The sequence below is a fragment of the Heterodontus francisci genome, chromosome 3 (assembly GCF_036365525.1).
Source record: "Heterodontus francisci isolate sHetFra1 chromosome 3, sHetFra1.hap1, whole genome shotgun sequence".
Lineage (NCBI taxonomy): Eukaryota > Metazoa > Chordata > Chondrichthyes > Heterodontiformes > Heterodontidae > Heterodontus > Heterodontus francisci.
In genome coordinates, this window is record NC_090373.1 from 196619272 (window position 1) to 196639473 (window position 20202).

General features: G+C 44.2%; 1 protein-coding gene across 2 annotated transcripts in view; it reads left to right on the plus strand.

Annotated features, from left to right (window-relative positions):
• The window catches only part of aida (axin interactor, dorsalization associated), a 142542-nt gene that overhangs the window by 103736 nt on the left and 18604 nt on the right, over positions 1-20202 (plus strand). For both annotated transcript variants that reach the window (XM_068028114.1, XM_068028106.1), the window contains exons 5-6: positions 2932-2995; positions 5007-5110. In XM_068028114.1, the coding sequence (XP_067884215.1) occupies positions 2932-2995; positions 5007-5110 (168 nt within the window). The remainder of the gene's footprint in view (positions 1-2931; positions 2996-5006; positions 5111-20202) is intronic.

Sequence of the window (20202 nt, forward strand, 5' to 3'; positions counted from 1 at the left end):
ATTGCAGGGACGGGAGATTAAATCCCTGTAACTTTTAAACGTGATTGCAGGGACTGGAGATTAAATCCCTCTCTCGTTTAAACATGATTGTAGGGACTGGAGATTAAATCCCTGTTTCATTTAAACATAATTGCAGGGACTGGAGATTAAATCCCTGTATCATTTAAACATAATTGCAGGGACTGGAGATTAAATCCCTCTCTCGTTTAAACATAATTGCAGGGACTGGAGATTAAATCCCTGTATCATTTAAACATGATTGCAGGGACTGGAGATTAAATCCCTCTCTCGTTTAAACATAATTGCAGGGACTGGAGATTAAATCCCTCTCTCGTTTAAACATAATTGCAGGGACTGGAGATTAAATCCCTCTCTCGTTTAAACATATTTGCAGGGACTGGAGATTAAATCCCTGTATCATTTAAACATGATTGCAGGGACTGGAGATTAAATCCCTTTATCATTTAAACATAATTGCAGGGACTGGAGATTAAATCCCTGTATCATTTAAACATAATTGCAGGGACTGGAGATTAAATCCCTGTATCATTTAAACGTGATTGCAGGGACTGGAGATTAAATCCCTGTATCATTTAAACGTGATTGCAGGGACAGGAGATTAAATCCCTGTATCATTTAAACGTGATTGCAGGGACTGGAGATTAAATCCCTGTATCATTTAAACGTGATTGCAGGGACTGGAGATTAAATCCCTGTATCATTTAAACGTGATTGCAGGGACTGGAGATTAAATCCCTGTATCATTTAAACGTGATTGCAGGGACTGGAGATTAAATCCCTGTATCATTTAAACGTGATTGCAGGGACAGGAGATTAAATCCCTGTATCATTTAAACGTGATTGCAGGGACTGGAGATTAAATCCCTGTATCATTTAAACGTGATTGCAGGGACTGGAGATTAAATCCCTGTATCATTTAAACATGATTGCAGGGACTGGAGATTAAATCCCTGTATCATTTAAACATGATTGCAGGGACTGGAGATTAAATCCCTGTATCATTTAAACATAATTGCAGGGACTGGAGATTAAATCCCTGTATCATTTAAACGTGATTGCAGGGACTGGAGATTAAATCCCTGTATCATTTAAACGTGATTGCAGGGACAGGAGATTAAATCCCTGTATCATTTAAACGTGATTGCAGGGACTGGAGATTAAATCCCTGTATCATTTAAACGTGATTGCAGGGACTGGAGATTAAATCCCTGTATCATTTAAACATGATTGCAGGGACTGGAGATTAAATCCCTGTATCATTTAAACGTGATTGCAGGGACTGGAGATTAAATCCCTGTATCATTTAAACATGATTGCAGGGACTGGAGATTAAATCCCTGTATCATTTAAACATAATTGCAGGGACTGGAGATTAAATCCCTGTATCATTTAAACGTGATTGCAGGGACTGGAGATTAAATCCCTGTATCATTTAAACATGATTGCAGGGACTGGAGATTAAATCCCTGTATCATTTAAACATAATTGCAGGGACTGGAGATTAAATCCCTGTATCATTTAAACGTGATTGCAGGGACTGGAGATTAAATCCCTGCATCATTTAAACGTGATTGCAGGGACTGGAGATTAAATCCCTGTATCATTTAAACATGATTGCAGGGACTGGAGATTAAATCCCTTTATCATTTAAACATAATTGCAGGGACTGGAGATTAAATCCCTGCATCATTTAAACGTGATTGCAGGGACTGGAGATTAAATCCCTGCATCATTTAAACGTGATTGCAGGGACTGGAGATTAAATCCCTGTATCATTTAAACATGATTGCAGGGACTGGAGATTAAATCCCTGTATCATTTAAACGTGATTGCAGGGACTGGAGATTAAATCCCTGTATCATTTAAACATGATTGCAGGGACTGGAGATTAAATCCCTTTATCATTTAAACATAATTGCAGGGACTGGAGATTAAATCCCTGTATCATTTAAACGTGATTGCAGGGACTGGAGATTAAATCCCTGTATCATTTAAACATGATTGCAGGGACTGGGGATTAAATCCCTCTCTCGTTTAAACATGATTGTAGGGACTGGAGATTAAATCCCTGTGTCATTTAAACATGATTGCAGGGACTGGAGATTAAATCCCTCTCTCGTTTAAACATGATTGTAGGGACTGGAGATTAAATCCCTGTATCATTTAAACGTGATTGCAGGGACTGGAGATTAAATCCCTGTGTCATTTAAACGTGATTGCAGGGACTGGAGATTAAATCCCTGTGTCATTTAAACGTGATTGCAGGGACTGGAGATTAAATCCCTGTGTCATTTAAACATGATTGCAGGGACTGGAGATTAAATCCCTCTCTCGTTTAAACATGATTGTAGGGACTGGAGATTAAATCCCTGTATCATTTAAACGTGATTGCAGGGACTGGAGATTAAATCCCTGTATCATTTAAACGTGATTGCAGGGACTGGAGATTAAATCCCTGTATCATTTAAACGTGATTGCAGGGACTGGAGATTAAATCCCTGGATCATTTAAACATGATTGCAGGGACTGGAGATTAAATCCCTGTAACTTTTAAACGTGATTGCAGGGACTGGAGATTAAATCCCTGGATCATTTAAACATGATTGTAGGGACTGGAGATTAAATCCCTGTATCATTTAAACGTGATTGCAGGGACTGGAGATTAAATCCCTGTATCATTTAAACGTGATTGCAGGGACTGGAGATTAAATCCCTGTAACTTTTAAACGTGATTGCAGGGACTGGAGATTAAATCCCTGGATCATTTAAACATGATTGTAGGGACTGGAGATTAAATCCCTGTATCCGTTTGAAGATAATTGTAGGATTGGAGATTAAATCCCTGTATTTATTTTTAGTGCTGCTTTTAATAGTAGACTTTGGTTTGTTTTTTTCCTTTTTTCTTTACAGTTATAAAGAACATTCTTTCTTATAACAAAGATTTTCCTTTTGATGTTCAACCTGTCCCTATAAGGTAAATCATTTAATTTGGACATTTCTCCATTCAAATTTTTTCTTTAAAAAGAAATGTTCCACTTGGCTGATGAGTTGCTTCTATTCTGCTCTGATTGTGTTGTTTTTTGTTTTGTTTTTGGCATGCAATTTTCCAGCGGAATGTCAGGAATCGTCCATGCTTCTTCATGCAACAGGGCTTGAGCTTGCTTGGTTTTTAATACATTTCCTACTGTCGGCTGATTTCCATACTCTTCACATGAATAACCAAGATTGTACTTCATTTTGCTTCATGGCTGAGTGAATCCTTGTGCAGTGTTTGGAATTTAGGTTTTCTGTAATCACTTAGCTGATGACATTGATGTTGAAATGCAGTTCCCAATTTAATGTTTATTGAAGTCGAAAAAGCCACACACCAGAGAGAGTACTGATGTCCCTGAATCACCTGCTATTGTTTTGCTCCTAAGTGATTGGTTAGAGTACCTTGATGGTTCAGCGGATAAATGGATTGGAAAGAGACTTGAGCTCAAGATGAATCCCTAGTCTGTATTGAGTTGGCTGGTTGTCGGTGTTATATTTGGCATCTGTGTCAAAGGGTAAAATTAACCAAGGCTTCTGTTCCTGGTTGTCATTGATTCTTTTTCTTCCCGCCTCCTGTCCCGTTAGCAGCAGAGATGGACAGAATTGAACTGGACTCTGATGCCTCCTATAACCAAATAGCCTATCAATACTCACTGACCACATTACCCAACTGATCCTTCATGTGTAATCAGAATGTTGGGGAACTCAAACTGTGCCTTTGCACCCGTCACCACTTACTTGTTAGGTGGTTGGTGCCTGCAAACAGGGGTTTAGAATCAGCTTTTCCTCACCCCCTTAACCCTTTTTCCTCATAGCCACATAACAGCATGAAGTTCTGCACTGTTGATATGAATAAAGATGGAGTTCCTTTCTAAAACCCCTGCATCCCGATGTTGGTATTTGGCTGTTTACTCCAGTTAGTGTTTCTCTGGCTGTGTATTTAAACAAAAAGTTTGTTTATTTTTATTAAATATTACCTGATAGCTTTTGCACTGAGGATACTTTTTCTATCCTACCTTCCACTGTGAAGGCACAGTCTTCTGCCTGCAATATGATTCCATAGTGCTTTATCCAAGAGATCGTTATTGATGTGAACTGAGATATAGTGTATATTGGAAAACTATTCACCTGTGGGTAGTATCACAGCCAAGCCTGATATTGATGTCAATACAGGCACACTTTCCAGCTGGGGTCCCTGAATAGCTAATAGGAGCAAGGAGATCTGGCCAAAGTCCACCCACTCCTCCCCTGCCCCCCCCCCCCTTCAGTCTAGAGGTACCGAGGCCAATTACAACATAACTACTATCAGGAGAGATTAGCTAATTCAGGAGTTGAACCTGGGATCTTCTGGTCTGTATTGCTCACTGGATAAATCCAGTGATCATTGGTTCAGGGGAGGGGAGCAATTTGTTTTTACAGCAATCAGTTTCACTAACTTGAGGGTATGAAGCGATTGTTTTGTTTAAATCATTTGTTTAAAATTAACAACAGCAGCTGTCCCCCACAGGCAGGAGTGACTTGGCTGTTAGATGGCGTGTTTGAAAGGTTGAATGGCCAGTGTTATTCTGTAGTTTCTTAATTACTCCAGGGCATCCCGTTATTCAAGAAACACCCAACTGGCCTCCTTTTAATTTTAAAAAGCGTCTTGGTAAATAATCTATTAGCAAGGATTCCATTTATCCTTACAGATCACTCCAATAGGAGTCTATCAAAATTCCTCTAGGTATGGAATCAGGTGTTAAATGTCGCAGTGGTGCTGCATTGAACTGCTGGATACTTAACTTTCAGCCTTGACTAAGGCACGTACATAACAAAAAGGAACTCACCATCTGTTCAATCACACATTTTACATTTAGGTTTCTCATTTAGGTATTTGAGTTCATCTTGCATTGTAGATGTGCTGCCCAAGAGGATGGAAAGCATCACAAGGATTTATTGTTATTGTGTGGCAGGAAAATCTTGGCACCTGGAGAAGAGGAGAACTTGGAGTTCGAGGAAGAGGAGGAGGGTGGAGCTGGAGTGGGGTCACCTGACCTTTTCACTACCAGAGTTCCAGGTTGGTTTTACTGATGATGCTTTCAGTACCTGAAGCCTGTAATTGGGCTTGGAGATGAAGACAAAATGACACTTTCTGCAGTGAATATTGTCAAACTGCTGCATAATAGCCTTGTGTACTGTGAAAGTTATTGTCGTTTTGAGGGGAGAGGGAGAAGCATTCATAATTATAATCATGAAATTTTATTTGATTCTCCTCTTTCATCTTTGTCCCTCCCCCACCCCCCATGCAAGTAAGTTTTGCCACCTCCATAGCAGGGGAATATCATTGACAGACAGAAGGAAATTTGTGCCCTTGTGCAGTCATTTTAGTCAGGTGATCTCTCCCTACATTCTGTGATAAAGTAAAGCCGCATTTTGAACGCTCTGTTCTTTCTCCCAACTATACACACAGTAAAGGGATTGTATTTTTCACATTGACTTTTATTATGTGAAGTAGTAATCCATTGCTCAGTTGTCACAGCATTTCTTTAAACGGCCGTTGTTCAGTTTGTGACAGCAGCACTAGTGATAGTATGCTTCTGTCCTCTCAAGCTCACTCCCTATAGCAGATGTTCTGAAACCCTTGTTTACATAGAATGTCTGGAGGCGTTTCAGTTCGATGCCATGTAGGAAAATCCCAGTGCAGGTTAAAGTGTCCATTCCTATAGAGAGAGACCAAAAGGCCAGGTGGCCGTGTCCCCGACTGTTAAGACTCAGATACTGTCTCATTTAAAATGTTCTTTTTTCATATGTATATGTTTAGTACCAGTACACTATTGTAAAAGCCATATGGCTGTGGTTTTTCTAAAGAGATTCTCAGCAAGTGCAGCAATTGAACTAATTTCAATCAGGTGGTTGTTGTGTTGAGACAAACAAGCAGCTAGTTATCTCTGCCTTTAAACATATAATACTCCTTTAATGGTGATGGGTGTCTGAGAAATAATGAATTAGTTCATGACTCTGACTGTGTTTGTCCCTTTTGCTGTCTAATGGTGATTCTTTTCTCTGTCCATTTATCTGTATCTCTCTTGGTTCCTGTCTCTGTTGTGCACCTTGTCTTGTATTATGCTCTCTTTCCCTTTCTCTAAGTCTCTCAGCCTGTCTAACTCCCTGCACTGATAAATGTTTCTATTCAAACAAGCCTACTTTGACTTTGTGTTTCTGGGATTATTCTTTTCACTCGTATTACTCAGTGTCCACTACTTCCTGACAGTTGTAGTCCTGGTTGGATGAAGACTAAAGCTCCTGCTCTGCTCCACTACAGCATTTCTCCTTAATCTCAAATTCAAAAAAAATCTGAGAATTTCTGTCACTTTTCACAGAAACCATTGTTGTGGTTCTTCTTTGAGATAGTCAGATACAGTTTTATTCTGTGGACTTTTACCCACTAGTAATTGGATTGAGATTGTGCCCAACTCATTTCAATAAATACAGCTAGCTTGTCTGACCTGTTTTTATCCAGATTCCAAATATTATAGAGTCATTCATAGCACAGGGAGAGGCCGTCCGGCCCATCAAGTCCATGTCGGCTCTCCACTGAGCCGTGCTGTCAGTCCCACTCCCTGCTTCGATCTCTATAGCCTGCAAGTCTATTTCTCTCAGGTGGCCATCCAACTTCCTCTTGAAGTCATTGATCGTCTTCGCTTCCACCACCCTTGTGGGCAGCGAGTTCCAGGTCATCACCACCTGCTGCGTACAAAAAGTGCTTCGTCATATTCCCCTGGCATCATTTGCCCAAAACTTGCAATCTGTGTCCCTAGTCCTTGTACCATTTGTTGATGGAACAGCTTTTCTTTTTCTAACTTATCTAAGCCTGTCATAATCTTATACACTTTCATTCTTGATAAGCAAAGGGGTGAAAGGTTATCGAGGTATGCGGGAATGTGGAGTTGAGATTACAATCAGATCAACCATGATCTTGTTTAATGGCGGAGCAGGCTTGAGGGGCCGAGTGGCCTACCCCTGTTCCTAATTCGTATGTTTGTATTCCCTCAATCTCCTTTGTTCCAAGGAGAACAAACCCAGCTTTTCAAATTTAACCTTGTAACTAAAATTCTCCATCCCTGGAACCATTCTGGTAAATTTCCTCTGCACCCTCAGAATGACCCTCACATCCTTTCTGAAGTGTGGTGACCAGAACTGGATGCAATACTCCAGTTGGGGCCTAACCAGAGCTCTATGAAGGTTCAGCATAACTTCCCTGCTTTTGTACTCGATGCCTCTATTTATGAATCCCAGGATCTCGTATGTTTTGCTAACCACTCTCTCCAAGTTTGGTGTCGTCAGCAAATTTTGAGATTCGACTCGGTATTCCAAGATCCAAATCATTTATATATATCAAAAAAGCAGTGGTCCCAGCACTGACCCTTGGGGAACACCACTGTCTACCATCCTCCAGTCTGAAAAGCAACTAAGACTAAAATAAAAACAAAATATTGCAGATGCTGGAAATCTGAAATAAAAACAGAAAGTGCTGGAAAAACTCAGCAGGTCTGGCAGCATCTTTGGAGAGAGAAGCAGAGTTAATGTTTCAGGTCAGTGACCCTTCTTCAGAACTGGCAGATATAAGAAATGTAAAAGATTTTAAGCAAATAAAGCAGGGATGGGGCAAGAGGTAACAAAAGAGAAGGACAAGGTCACAGAATAGCTGACCAGAAAGTCATGGAGCAAAGGCAAACAATATGTTAATGGTGTGCTAAAATACAAAGCATTTGTACAGATAGGGTGTTAATGGACTGAAAACTGAACAGCCACAAGCACAAACATGAAAAAACAGCGGGTAGGCACAGTAGAAACAAACTAAAATAAAATAAACACAAAAAGTAAAAGAAAAAGAAAAAAATAATCAAAAATAAAAGTAAAATGGGGGGGCCTGTCATGCTCTGAAATTATTGAAGTCAATGTTCAGTCAGGCAGGCTGTAGCGTGCCTAATCAGTAAATGAGATGCTGTTCCTCGAGCTTGCGTTGACGTTCACTGGAACACTGCAGCAGTCCCAGAACAGAGATGTAAGCATGTGAGCGGGGGAGGGGGGGGTGGTGTTGAAATGGCCAGCAACCAGAAGCTTGGGGTCATGCTTTCGGACTGAGCGGAGGTGTTCTGCAAAGTGATCACCCAGTCTTCATTTGGTCTCCCCATTGTAGAGGAGACCACATTGTGAGCAGCGAATACAGTATATTAAACTGAAAGAAGTACAAGTAAATCTCTGCTTCACCTGAAAGGAGTGTTTGGGGCCTTGGATAGTGAGGAGAGAGGAGGTAAATGGGCAAGTATTACACCTCCTGCGCTTGCAGGGGAAGGTGCCATGGGAAGGGGACGACGTTGTGGGGGTAATGGAGGAGTGAACCAGGGTGTCGCAGAGGGAATGATCCTTTTGGAATGCTGACAGGGGAAGATGCCTTTGGTCGTGGCATCACGCTGGAGGTGGCGGAAATGGTGGAGGATGATCCTTTGGATCACTTTCCACCCCACCTTCCTCCTTATCTACCCAAGCATAGCCAACCTTTTTAGTACCTCCTCCCTCTCAATTTTTATCCTATTCATTGCCTCTACTCTTTCTGATTCTGTTGATATTTTGTCAGCGTCCATTTCCTTGGTGAACATTGATACAAAGTACTCATTACGTATACTAACCTTGCCCTGCGCCTCTAAGCACGCATTACCCTCTCTGTCCCTAATAGGCCTCGCTCCTCCTCTTACTACTCACTTACTGTTTACATGCCGGTAGAATATCTTGGGTTCCTTTTATGTTGAGTGCCATTCTATTTTCATATTTTTTCTTTGCCAGTCTTATTTTCCTCTTCACCTACCCTCTCAAACTATATGGCTTGGTTCTCACCTGATGAGTTCACCTGACATACATCATACACCCTCTTTTTGTTGCATCATCAACTCTATCTCCCTCATCAACCAAGGAGCCTTGTTCTTGGTTCCCCTACCCTTCACCCTTGTTGGAATGTTCCTAGCCTGTACTTGAAGCATCTCTTCCTTAAAGATAGCCCATTGTTCCGATACAGCTCTTCCTACCAGTCTTTGGTTCCATTCTACCCTGGCTAGATCCCTTCTCATCACATTGAAATTAGTCCTCTTACAATCTAGACATTCTACCTTATTTTCTTCCTTTCTTTTCTGCATTACTAGTCTAAACCTTATGATACGATGATCACTCTTAACCAAGTACTCTCCCACAGACACTTGGTCCACATGGCCCACCTCATTTCCCAGCAACAGATCCAGCAATGCCTCTTTTCTAGCTGGGCTGAGAACGTACTGATGAAAGTTCTCCTGAACACATTTTAGAAATTCCTCCCCCTCCTTACTCTTTGATATTTGGGTAATTTAAGTCCCCCAATATACTCTATAGTTCTTGCACATATCTGTGATTTTTCTGCAGATTTGCTCCTCTATCTCTTTGTCACTATTTGGAGGCCTATAAAATACCCCAGTCATGTGATCATACCCTTTTTTTGCTCCTCAACTCTAACCAAATGGATTCTGTCAATGTCATTTCAAGGACACCCTCCCTTTCCAGCACTGCAATGCCTTCCCTAATCAGTTACAGTATTGAAAATATTCTGGTCCCTTTAATTAAACAGGACTCATTTCAGTGTTGCTGGTGATGCTCATTATAGTTTTGCATTTAAGGGCTGGGTTTTTCCCCAAGTGGGGGGGAGTTGCCTCTGGACAGAGAGTTAGTCCAGAAGGGAAGAGTGGGAACTGATAGTTGGACTGAACTATGAATTGCCAAAACAGTTGTGGATCAGAGACCGTCATCAGATTCCTCATTTCGGTGAATAGACATCTACCTGTTTAACAATCAGGACTGCCACCCCACCTCCTTTTTTTCCTTCTCTATCTTTTCTGAACACTTTATATCCTTGTATATTAAGCGCCCAATCCTCGCTATTTTTAAGCCACGTTTCCATTATTCCCATACTGCTATTTGTGCTTGTAGTTCACCAACCTTACTTTGTGCATTTACACACATGCATTGTAATCTTGTTTTTGCATTCCTCGTAGTCCTTCTCAGTCCCCTCCCATCTAATACAGAACTATTCCCTTATCTAGTACTCATAGAGTCATAGAGCACAGAAACAGGCCCTTTGGCCCATTGTGTCTGTGCCGGCCATTAAGCACCTATCTATTCTAATCTCATTTTCCAGCACTTGGCCCGTAGCCATGTATGCTATGGAGTTTCAAGTGCACATCTAAATACTACTTAAATGTCTAACACTCTCTCACTCTGACCCCACCTAATACTTTGCAATTTCCTACTCTACTGCTATCTGTCACTTCCAACTCTCTGTGCACCTTGGTGTTCCTCTCTTGTATTATCTCCTAGTTCCCACACCCCTGCCAAATTAATTTAAGCACTCCCCAATAGCACCTGCAAATCGCTGCACAAGGAAATTTGTTCCTGCTCTGTTCAGGTGCAACCTGTTCAGTCCGGCCTATACAGGTCCCACATTCTCCAGAACTGGTCCCAGTGCCCCAGGAATCTAAAGCCTTCTCTACTGCACCATCTTTCCAGCTGCGCATTCATCTGAACTATCTTCCTATTTCTATACTCACTTGCGCATGGTACTGGGAGTAATCCAGAGATTACTAGTTTTGAGGTCCTGTTTGCTAATTTCTTACCTAGACCACTAAACTCTTTCTGCAGGACCACATCACTCCTCCTACCTATGTCCTTTGTACCAATGTGAACCACGACTGCTGGCTGTTTACCCTCCCACTTAGGGTGCTCTGCATTTGGTGACATCCTTGACCTTGGCACCAGGGAGGCAACACACCATCCTAGATTCACGTCTCTGGCCACAGAAACGCATGTATGTTCTCTTGAAAATCAAATCTCCTATCACTATTGCTCTTCCAGTCTTCATTTTACCCCCTCTGTACAGCTGAGCCAACTGTGGTGCCATGGCCTTGGCTCTGGCTGCACTCCCCAGATGAACCATCACTTTCCACAGTATTCAGAACTGAATACCAGTTGGAGAGTGAGATGCACTCGGGGATCTCCTGTACTACCTGCCTGTTTCTTCTTGAATCATAGAAAGTTTAAGGCACAGAAAGAGGCCACTTGGCCCATCGTGTCTGTGCCGGCCAAAAAATGATCCACTTATTCTAATCCCACCTTCCAGCATTTGATCCGTAGCCCTGCAGTTTGTGTCACCCATTCCTCTCTGCCTGCATACTCTTAAGCTGTGGGATGACCACATCTATAAATATGTTGGCCACAAAACTCTCAACCTCATGGATAGTCCACAGTGACACAAGCTGCTGCTCAAGTTCTGAAACTTGCTGCACGTATGGTGATCCAGGACTTGAGAAGCATCCTGGAGTTCCTACATAGCACAGGATGTGCGCTGCAGAGGTTGAAGCAGCCCTGACATTCTTCTATCTAATAGATAACAAACATTGGTCCAACCACGAAACCCTGCTGCTGCTAATACTAATAAATCTTCCAATAGTAATAATAACCTTACTACTGCTAATAATAAACTTAACCAATACTAATCCTCCTGACCACTATTAATATACTCGACCAGGAATAAAACGTTGACAATGATATTTATAACTTCACCAATAGTAATATATCTAACCAATAGTAATAACTAGAAAATGCTCCCACCAATCTAATATAAACCTTACTGCTGCTAATAAAACCTTACAATTACCAATTAGAGTTTTGAAATAAAAATGAGAAAAGTACTCACCAATCAATCATCTACCTGTTTTCCTGTGATGTCACACATTGATATAGTTTCCTTCAGAAAGTGGTCGGTTTACTCGAGAGCAACAGACTAGACTGGCAAGCATAGCTCTTTTAATCTCTCTCTCTTTTTCTCTTTCTCTGCACCACCCAGTCCCAGAGGAGCAAGGACAGTGTTAGACCCACTGCACCACCCAGTCCCAGAGGAGCAAGGACAGTGTTAGACCCACTGTACTACCCAGTCCCAGAGGAGCAAGGATAGTGTTAGACCCACTGCACCACCCAGTCCCAGAGGAGCAAGGACAGTGTTAGACCCACTGCACCACCCAGTCCCAGAGGAGCAAGGACAGTGTTAGACCCACTGCACCACCCAGTCCCAGAGGAGCAAGGACAGTGTTAGACCCACTGCACCACCCAGTCCCAGAGGAGCAAGGATAGTGTTAGACCCACTGCACCACCCAGTCCCAGAGGAGCAAGGACAGTGTTAGACCCACTGCACTACCCAGTCCCAGAGGAGCAAGGACAGTGTGTGACCCACTGTACCATGCAATCCCAGAGGAGCAAGGATAGTGTTAGACCCACTGTACCACCCAGTCCCAGAGGAGCAAGGACAGTGTGTGACCCACTGCACTACCCAGTCCTAGAGGAGCAAGGACAGTGTTAGACCCACTGTACCACCCAGTCCCCGAGGAGCAAGGACAGTGTTAGACCCACTGTACCACCCAGTCCCAGAGGAGCAAGGACAGTGTTGGACCCACTGTACCACCCAGTCCCAGAGGAGCAAGGACAGTGTTAGACCCACTGTACCACCCAGTCCCAGATGAGCAAGGACAGTGTTAGACCCACTGTACCACCCAGTCCCAGAGGAGCAAGGACAGTGTTAGACCCACTGTACAACCCAAACCCAGAGGAGCAAGGACAGTGTTAGACCCACTGTACCACCCAGTCCCAGAGGAGCAAGGACAGTGTTAGACCCACTGTACCACCCAGTCCCAGAGGAGCAAGGACAGTGTTAGACCCACTGTACCACCCAGTCCCAGAGGAGCAAGGACAGTGTTAGACCCACTGTACCACCCAGTCCCAGAGGAGCAAGGACAGTGTTAGACCCACTGTACCACCCAGTCCCAGAGGAGCAAGGACAGTGTTAGACCCACTGTACCACCCAGTCCCAGAGGAGCAAGGACAGTGTTAGACCCACTGTACCACCCAGTCCCAGAGGAGCAAGGACAGTGTTAGACCCACTGTACCACCCAGTCCCAGAGGAGCAAGGACAGTGTTAGACCCACTGTACCACCCAGTCCCAGAGGAGCAAGGACAGTGTTAGACCCACTGTACCACCCAGTCCCAGAGGGAAAAGGCCAGTGTGTGACCCACTGTACCATGCAATCCCAGAGGAGCAAGGATAGTGTTAGACCCACTGTACCACCCAGCCCCAGAGGAGCAAGGACAGTGTTAGACCCACTGCACCACCCAGTCCCAGAGGAGCAAGGACAGTGTTAGACCCACTGTACCATGCAATCCCAGAGAGCAAGGACAGTGTTAGACCCACTGTACCACCCAGTCCCAGAGGAGCAAGGACAGTGTTAGACCCACTGTACCACCCAGTCCCAGAGGAGCAAGGACAGTGTTAGACCCACTGTACCACCCAGTCCCAGAGGAGCAAGGACAATGTTTGACCCACTGTACCACCCAGTCCCAGAGGAGCAAGGACAGTGTTAGACCCACTGTACCACCCAGTCCCAGAGGAGCAAGGACAATGTTTGACCCACTGTACCACCCAGTCCCAGAGGAGCAAGGACAGTGTTAGACCCACTGTACCACCCAGTCCCAGAGGAGCAAGGACAGTGTTTGACCCACTGTACCACCCAGTCCCAGAGGAGCAAGGACAGTGTTAGACCCACTGTACTATGCAATCCCAGAGGGGAAAGGTCAGTGTGTGATCCACAGCACAGTAGTGAGATGTTTGGCAGTCGCCCTATTATTCAACTACACCCCAAGACGAAGGCTCCTCTGTTTTTCTCATCTACCTCCTTCCTGTGAGATAGAATGCCCTCTGACTTGAGAAAATCTCAGATCAAGAACCTTGGAGATTGACTGATGCTAACCTGTATCCTGTCTCTCTCATTTGGATGTCAATTTCTTTCTCTGGTCCTCTGCATGCTCATTATAGTTATTCATTATCTTCATATAACTCGCTATGTATATTGGGATTTGTCATTGTATTTATCTGTCTTTCATCTGCATGGTTTGATCATTTCAACTCATCCGTTTCTGACCTGCATGTGCTGCGTTCTAACCCCAGGAGCTGTTGAAGGTAATGGTGCTGCTTTGGGTACTTGATTGTGTTGGATTCTTTCTAATGTATCAGACAAATTTTGCTTAACTTTAATCCTTAGTTTTGCCATTTTGAGGAAAAGAAGATTGATTTTAAGGATAATAGCAAATGGAAATCCATCACCAAGACAGCCTACTCCACCTCCAACAGCACCCGACTCCAACCCAGCTTGCGTCATATGCTGCTGAAACCCACATCCGTGCCTTTATGACCTCTTGACTTAGCTGGTCAAGTCCTCTTCTAGCTTCCACCTTCTGTATACTTCAGTTGATCCAAAGCTTTGCTGCCTAACTCACACTAAGTCCTGTTCACCAATCACCTCTTTGCTTGCTGACCTACACTGACTCCAAGTCTGGCATCGCCTCCATTTTCAAATTCTCATTTTTTGTTTTCAAAGAAGCAGCATTTTAAATATGATGCCTAAGATAACTAAATAGAAAAAATGTACGACCCGCAACAGATTTAAAGGATTACTGATCCCAGAATGTACGGTGGGGCAGAATGGTGTGGGCAATCTCCCCAACTTATGAGGCAGGCAAGGTGTTGGTGGTCTCTTTGGTCCTCAGGGTCCTCAGTCGGCTTGTGCTAACCAAACTGTTAGGCGGGAGCCAGCATGGATCCAACTTGAGAAGCTCGTTTCCGTCGGAAGAAGACTGAAGATTTCCCTTCCAAGCCCCTGTTTATATACTTTATTGCTCGTGGCTGGTGAGTGTACCATATCCATCACTGGTTCGATTCCAATCACCTATTCATCAAAGGACAAGTACTCAAAGTAAGCTCCTCCCCTGCCCATTGCTCTGCCCCCCTGCCCCCTTCACCTTATCTCATGCTTGTTATCGTTTGTAAAGCTCTGCTAGACACTTCTTTAGAGAGTGTATGAGGCTACATCTTATCAGCTTTAGGAATGTCTTGTTTCCGAGCCCGTGCTAGAGTTATGTCCTTGGAAGAGATAACAGACCTACACTGTCCTAGCTGCTTGCTATAGAATCTTGAGAGTGAGAGCTATTTCTATAAGATGCAGTTAATTTCTTAAGGTTTTATAAGTTATTAACAAAGAACAAAGAACAGTACAGCACAGGAACAGGCCATTCAGCCCTCCAAGCCGGCGCTGATCTTGATGCCTGCCTAAATTAAAACCTTCTGCACTTCCGGGGTCCGTATCCCTCTATTCCCATCCTATTCATGTATTTGTCAAGATGCCTCTTAAACGTCGCTATCGTACCTGCTTCCACTCACCACCCTTTGTGTAAAGAACTTGCCTCGCTCAACCCCTCTAAACTTTGCCCCTTGCGCCTTAAACCTATGTCCCCTAGTAACTGACTCTTCCACCCTGGGAAAAAGCTTCTGACTATTCTGACTAAATATTGGACAGTCACTTCTTATAGATCTCCCCACCTTGATAAGGAAATATCCTTATTGTCTTCTCACAATTGGCCTCTGACTAACCTAGCTATTTCTAAGCTGTCGCCAAGAATAAATGTAAATTTCTTCCGGTAAAATGTAATCACTATCGATTTAGATTGGCGCTCCCCACCTGCAGATCACCTTTGCCAATTCTGAATATTGACAGGTCATAAATACATATGGCTCAAACAAAAGATCATGCATGGACTTAACAGTAAAAATTCTCTAGTTCTCCTTTTACCTCTATCCACCTTGTGGATAATTCTTACTAAATACTGGACCTAGCCCACAATTGTCTTAATGCAGATTCCTATCCCTCTTTAAGTTCAGTGCTCAACCAGCCACGATAACCATTCCATGTCATCCTGTTGTCAAGTAGCTGAGCATGTCTAAGACCCGTTCTTCAGTGCAGGTTCATCCTGCATTTCTGCATGTTAGTTGCTTCACGCACAACAAATCACATATTGAGAGGAGTTATGGGGAGGTAGTCACACCTCAGGTAAAAGAAGTAGGTAGATGGGTTACCGTCAGGGGAAGGAGAGGGAACCAGCAGGCAGTGCAGGGATCCCCTGTGGCCGTTTCCCTCAACAACAGGTATACCGTTTTGGATACTGTTGCGGGGGACGACTTACCAGGGGTAAGCAATGGGGTACAGGTATCTGGCACAGAGTCTGTCCCTGTTGCTGGGAAGGGGGAAGAGGAGCAGAACATTAGTCATTGGGGACTCCATAGTTAGGGGAACAGATAGGAGGTTCTGCGGGAACGAGAGAGACTCACGGTTGGTATATTGCCTCCCAGGTGCCAGGGTTCGTGATGTCTCGGATCGTGTTTTTGGGATCCTTAAGGGGGAGGGGGAGCAGCCCCAAGTCGTGCTCCACATAGGCACCAACGACATAGGTAGGAAGAGAGATGGGGATTTAAGACAGAAATTCAGGGAGCTAGGTTGGAAGCTTAGAGCGAGAACAAACAGAGTTGTTATCTCTGGGTTGTTGCCCGTGCCACGTGATAGCGAAGCGAGGAATAGGGAGAGAGAGGAGTTGAACACGTGGCTGCAGGGATGGTGCAGGAGGGAGGGTTTTGGTTTCCTGGATAATTGGGGCTCTTTCTGGGGTAGGTGGGACCTCTACAAACAGGATGGTCTTCACCTGAACCAGAGGGGTACCAATATCCTGGGGGGGAGATTTGCGAGTGCTCTTCGGGGGGGTTTAAACTAATTCAGCAGGGGAATGGGAACTTAAATTGTAGTGCCAGTGTACAGGATGTTGAGAGTAGTGAGGTCAGGGATATGGTTACAAGGACGCAAGAGGGCACTGGCAAGCAAGAACCTGGTTTAAAGTGTGTCTACTTCAACGCCAGGAGCATCCGGAATAAGGTGGGTGAGCTTGCAGCATGGGTTGGTACCTGGGATCTCGATGTAGTGGCCATTTTGGAGACATGGGTAGAGCAGGGGCAGGAATGGATGTTGCATGTTCTGGGATTTAGATGTTTCAGTAAGAACAGAGAAGATGGTAAAAGAGGGGGGGGTGTGGCATTGTTAATCAAGGAGAGTATTACAGCGACAGAAAGGACGTTTGAGGACTCGTCTACTGAGGTAGTATGGGCCGAGGTTAGAAACAGGAGAGGTGAGGTTACCCTGTTGGGAGTCTTTTATAGAGATAGTTCCAGAGATGTAGAGGAAAGGATAGCGAAGATGATTCTCGACAGGGGCGAGAGTAACAGGGTAGTTGTTATGGGGGACTTTAACTTTCCAAATATCGACTGGAAATACTACAGTTCCAGTGTGTGCAGGAGGGTTTTCTGACACAGTCTGTAGACAGGCCAACCAGGGGCGATGCCACATTGGATTTGGTACTGGGAAATGAACCCGGCCAGGTGTTAGATTTAGATGTAGGTGAGCACTTTGGTGATAGTGATCACAATTCGGTTAGGTTTACCTTAGCGATGGGCAGGGACAGGTATATACTGCAGGGCAAAAATTATAGCTGGGGGAAAGGAAATTATGATGCGATTAGGCAAGATTTAGGATGCGTAGGATGGGGAAGGAAACTGCAGGGGATGGGAACAATCGAAATGTGGAGCTTATTCAAGGAGCAGCTACTGCGTGTCCTTGATAAGTATGTACCTGTGAGGCAAGGAGGAAGTTGTCGAGCGAGGGAGCCGTGGTTTACTAAAGAAGTTGAAGCACTTGCCAAGAGGAAGAAGAAGGCTTATGTTAGGATGAGACGTGAAGGCTCAGTTAGGGCGCTTGAGAGTTACAAGCTAGCCAGGAAGGATCTAAAGGGAGAGCTAAGAAGAGCAAGGAGAGGACACGAGAAGTCATTGGCGGATAGGATCAGGGAAAACCCTAAGGCTTTCTATAGGTATACAAGGAATAAAAGAATGACTAGAGTTAGATTAGGGCCAATCAAGGATAGTAGTGGGAAGTTGTGTGTGGAATCAGAGGAGATAGGGGAAGTGTTAAATGAATATTTTGCGTCAGTATTTACAGTAGAGAAAGAAAATGTTGTTGAGGAGAATACTGAGATTCAGGCTACTAGGCTAGATGGGATTGAGGTTCACAAGGAGGAGGTGTTATCAATTTTGGAAAGTGTGAAAATAGATAAGTCCCCTGGGCCAGATGGGATTTACCCTAGGATTCTCTGGGAAGCAAGGGAGGAGATTGCAGAGCCTTTGTCCTTGATCTTTATGTCATCATTGTCGACAGGAGTGGTGCCGGAGGACTGGAGGATGGTAAATGTTGTCCCCTTGTTCAAGAAGGGGAGTAGAGACAGCCCTGGTAATTATAGACCTGTGAGCTTTACTTCGGTTGTGGGTAAAATGTTGGAAAAGGTTATAAGAGACAGGATTTATAATCATCTTGAAAAGAATAAGTTCATTAGCGATAGTCAGCACGGTTTTGTGATGGGTAGGTCGTGCCTCACAAACCTTATTGAGTTTTTCGAGAAGGTGACCAAACAGGTGGATGAGGGTAAAGCAGTGGATGTGGTGTATATGGATTTCAGTAAGGCGTTTGATAAGGTTCCCCACAGTAGGCTATTGCAGAAAATACAGAAGTATGGGGTTGAAGGTGATTTAGAGCTTTGGATCAGAAATTGGCTAGCTGAAAGAAGACAGAGGGTGGTGGTTGATGGCAAATGTTCATCCTGGAGTTTAGTTACTAGTGGTGTACCGCAAGGATCTGTTTTGGGGCCACTGCTGTTTGTCATTTTTATAAATGACCTGGAGGAGTGTGTAGAAGGGTGGGTTCGTAAATTTGCGGATGACACTAAGGTCGGTGGAGTTGTGGATAGTGCCGAAGGATGTTGTAGGGTACAGAGGGACATAGATGGGCTGCAGAGCTGGGCTGAGAGATGGCAAATGGAGTTTAATGCGGATAAGTGCGAGGTGATTCACTTTGGAAGGAGTAACAGGAATGCAGAGTACTGGGCTAATGGGAAGATTCTTGGTAGTGTAGATGAACAGAGAGATCTTGGTGTCCAGGTGCATAAATCCCTGAAGGTTGCTACCCAGGTTAATAGGGCTGTTAAGAAGGCATATGGTGTGTTAGCTTTTATTAGTAGGGGGATCGAGTTTCGGAGCCACGAGGTCATGCTGCAGCTGTACAAAACTCTGGTGAGACCGCGCCTGGAGTATTGCGTGCAGTTCTGGTCACCGCATTATAGGAAGGATGTGGAAGCTATGGAAAGGGTGCAGAGGAGATTTACTAGGATGTTGCCTGGTATGGAGGGAAAGTCTTACGAGGAAAGGCTGAGGGACTTGAGGTTGTTTTCGTTGGAGAGAAGGAGGAGGAGAGGTGACTTAATAGAGACATATAAGATAATCAGAGGGTTAGATAGGGTGGATAGTGAGAGTCTTATTCCTCGGATGGTGATGGCAAACACGAGGGGACATAGCTTCAAGTTGAGGGGTGATCGATATAGGACAGATGTGAGAGGTAGTTTCTTTACTCAGAGAGTAGTAAGGGCGCGGAACGCCCTGCCTGCAGCAGTAGTAGATTCGCCAACTTTAAGGGCATTTAAGTGGTCATTGGATAGACATATGGATGAAAATGGAATAGTGTAGGTCAGATGGTTTCACAGGCCGGCGCAACATCGAGGGCCGAAGGGCCTGTACTGCGCTGTAATGTTCTAATTCTAAAAAAAAAAGAACCAAAGAAAAGTTACGGCACAGAAGGAGAGGCCATTCAGCCCATTGTGTCTGTGCCAACCGACACGCAAGTTATCGCACTTCAGGTGCATGTCCAGGTGCCTCTTAAATGAGTTGAAGATTCCTGCCTCCACCACCATTCCTGGCAGACACCCACCACCTTCTGGGTGAAAACGTTTTTCATCATGTCCCCTCTAATTCTTCTCCCAATAACCTTAAATCTGTGCCCCCTGGTAATTGACCTTTCCACTAGCGGAAGCAGGTCCTTCCAGTCTTCTCTATCTAGGCCCCTCATAATTTTGTACACCTCAATTAAGTCACCCCTCAGCCGCCTCTGTTCGAAGGAAAACAATCCTAGCCTACCCAATCTTTCCTCAAAGCTACAACTTTCAAGTCCTGGCAACATTCTAAATCTCCTCTGTACTCTCTCCAGAGCAATTATGTCCTTCATGTAATGTGGTGACCAGAACTGTATGCAATACTCCAGCTGTGGCCTAACCAGTGTTTTATACAGT